Here is a 3,010-nt window from a genome sequence, read left to right as displayed (position 1 = left end):
CACCTTTCGTTCATAAGGTTTTTTTTATAACACTAATGGTCCTTAAGGTTACCCTCCACACATCAAAATGGTCCTTGTTAGCTTCCATATAATTTTCTGTTAAATTGATGGTGTGACATATATGTGTAGCCACACATCCAATGGTATAGAGCCACATGACTTCAAATAAAATATTTAATCTATTTTAAAACTTAAAATTCATATAAAAAATTTTAAAAGAAAATTTAGTCTTTTTATAAATAAAAAAACTAAAAAACCTGCAGCCATCCTCTGCTTTCTCCCTCTCCCAGGGCCCCTCCCCCCATCACGGACCCACTCTCAAGCAAATTAAAATCCTTTATTTTCGATTCAAATGCATTTGAGTACTCCAGCACTAATTTCTGAATCGAACCAAGTTTTTGCTCGTTGGATTTCATCTCTCTGCCATATTCTTCAATCAATGTTTATTTGGCTCTAATTTCCTCATCTTTCAAATCGACAACTTAAGCGATTGCAATTGGGACTTACTCTCTTCAACCTCCTGTACAATACCCTGCAATCCCTTGGTTTTAGCTCCCATCACCAAGTTAAAGATCAACTCTTTGGCTCTGCCAATCGAGAGGCCATTTCCTTCTTGAACACTTGGTAATAAAATTGACAGAAGAGAAATTCTTATTCACTTCAATATGAATATACAAGAAGACATTACAAGATATATATATAGGTACACTACGATTACAGTAGAGGAAAGTAATCCCTACAATTAAGCAAATGTACAGACCTAATATTTTCCCAACAGGTAAGTATCTTTTCCTTAGTACCAACATATCAGGAATCCCCAATTAATTGGGGAAATTAGTTGACTTTCGTAACACTTGGAGCTCTTGAAATTCGGTCTGGATTTTAAGTTTTACCTCTACGAATTCAAACCCATGATTAATTAGTGTAGTATGGTCATACGGTCACATGATAAGTGGATATTTATTGATATTATTCCTTAGAATGGAATATCAACCTTATCGTCCATTCATATTATACACCATGTACAAGTTATACCACATTATTGTACTCCAGCAGTACCATTCTACAATTTCTCCGAACCCACACTGCTCAAGATTCACAGAGATGAGTTTCCATAACCTCTTTTTCAAGGTAGAATTCTAGGACTGCATTGGTTAAAAAAATATAAAAAAAATTGTGGAGGAGTGCATGACCAGCTTCCAAATTAAATAAGTCAATTTTTATATGGCAACTAGTCATGATAGATCTTTAATTTAGATTTCCTTTTTCTTAAATTCTATCTCCTGATGGCAACAAGTCATTGTACAATGAATGAGCCTGGCTAGAACAGATTTTTCCTTTTTACTTTGGTTGAATGGCTCGTACAGAATTGATATATTAAGTCGTATAACATGTGATGCTTCATAATATTCTAATAACACTACTCTTGCTTACACACTAGCGGTGCTGACTTTCATTAGAGCACTACCTATGTTGACTTGTCACTACAAGAATTGACTTGTAAATACAGTCTTAAATCAAATTAGCAAAAATTAATTAACTAAGTTTTTGGACTTAGTCTGATAGGACAGCGCACGTTGAACCCACAAAACGTGAATCGATCCCCAAACTTGTTCCTTAAACTCAATTAGTGAAGATAATCACGTGTAGGCTTAGCTGCCACTGCCATTTCAGAACGGTTGACATTATAAAAACGGCACTCAGCTTCACATTCTTATTACAGCATTAGAACATCCATACGTTCTTCTTGGAAACCCCAGAGTTTAATTTTGTTCAGTATACTAGCAGACAATATGAAGGTAAATCACTTCTCCCAGAAACATACAATTTATATATGTTCTCTTAATCTCGAGTTTGTGTCGTTTTATTTAATAAGAATTTCTTTCCAAAAATATTTTCCGGAGAAAAGGAAAGAAACCCTTGAGGTGCAGCATGTCATATTTAGTCCATGGTTTGATTCTGACATATTTGTTTCGTTGGATGCATGACCTACAGCAAAAGATAACCATTGAGGCGCAGATTCGATGTGATAAATGTCGGTCCAAGGCCATGAAGATAGCTGTTGCGGAAGATGGTGCCCTTCATACTTTGAAACTATATTCTTTCATATTAATAGGAGATTTGTTTAATTAGTTCGATAATTTGTTTATGAATTATAATGTTGCAGGTGTAATATCAGTGGCTTTCCAGGGACCCAACAGAGACAAAATGGTGATAACTGGAGATGGAGTTGATGCTGCGGACATGGCGAAGTCGTTGAGGAAGAAGCTTGGCTATGCAGACTTGGTGAGTGTCGAAGAAATAACTGAAAAGAAAGCTGAGAACAAAGTTGAACCTAAACAGGAAAAGAAAGCCGAAAATGCACATGCAGGACCACAACCTTGTTCTCACCATCCTCAGTTGGAATTCTACATCCATGATCCACCATCAACGAGTATGTGCACCATTTTGTGATATGTACAATGGCCAGATAAATGTTCTCTTGTGAAACAAATTCTTTTAATGTACGGTATTAAATTGATGGTTTGACAACATAACATGCTTACTATTTGAGAGAGCTTATTATTTTAAGATAGTTGTCGAGTGGGCTTGTAATATCTCAAATTCCATATTGATAATGCTTTGGGGAGATCTCATCAGATACTTAAGAAAGACTTAGGAATTTAAAAGTGTTAGCAGAAGTTGACTTCTGGATTCTCAAATGGTTAGACCTTTACCTCCCAAGATATGCAAGTTCTTAATAAGTTAAAAAACCGAATATACTAACCTTGTTCAACCATGGAGTCGAATGAAACAGTCACAAAAAGATAGAGAGATCTTCTCCTAGAAACCAATTCTTTATGCTCAAACGGTAAAAAAATTTGATTTCGTCCGCTGACGCCATCCTGGCATCAGTGGTGACGCCATAGCCATCAGGCAGGAGGGCGGGCTGATTTTGTCTTGGTCCTTGCCCGGGTAGGTGTATCCCATCTCTTGCCTTGGCAAGACTTGGGCGCTGAAAACACTTCTG

General features: G+C 36.5%; 1 protein-coding gene across 2 annotated transcripts; it reads left to right on the top strand.

Moving 5' to 3' along the window:
- The first annotated feature begins 1,747 nt into the window (after positions 1-1,747).
- LOC110755486 (heavy metal-associated isoprenylated plant protein 47-like) lies at positions 1,748-2,454 on the top strand. 2 transcript variants are annotated; one of them, XM_088247799.1, is made up of 3 exons: positions 1,748-1,799; positions 1,996-2,074; positions 2,168-2,454. In XM_088247799.1, the coding sequence occupies exons 1-3, from the start codon at positions 1,794-1,796 to the stop codon at positions 2,452-2,454; spliced, it is 372 nt and encodes a 123-aa protein (XP_088103925.1). In that variant the 5' UTR covers positions 1,748-1,793. The 2 variants fall into 2 exon arrangements, with proteins under 2 accessions (XP_088103925.1, XP_088103924.1); XM_088247798.1 differs by lacking the exon at positions 1,748-1,799 and having other exon boundaries at positions 1,933-2,074.
- Positions 2,455-3,010: the final 556 nt, after the last annotated feature.

This window comes from Prunus avium, chromosome 2 (assembly GCF_965620075.1).
Source record: "Prunus avium chromosome 2, drPruAviu1.hap1.1, whole genome shotgun sequence".
In the NCBI taxonomy this organism is placed as follows: domain Eukaryota; kingdom Viridiplantae; phylum Streptophyta; class Magnoliopsida; order Rosales; family Rosaceae; genus Prunus; species Prunus avium.
Note: the sequence above shows the minus strand (reverse complement) of the source record. Positions and strands in the feature narration are given on the sequence as shown.

Bases quoted from the DNA above. Each gene is read 5' to 3' on its own strand.
- LOC110755486 (XM_088247798.1), top strand. From the start codon at position 1,933: ATGTCATATTTAGTCCATGGTTTGATTCTGACATATTTGTTTCGTTGG. The intron at 2,075-2,167 runs GTGCCCTTCATA...ATAATGTTGCAG, and splicing joins GATAGCTGTTGCGGAAGATG to GTGTAATATCAGTGGCTTTC.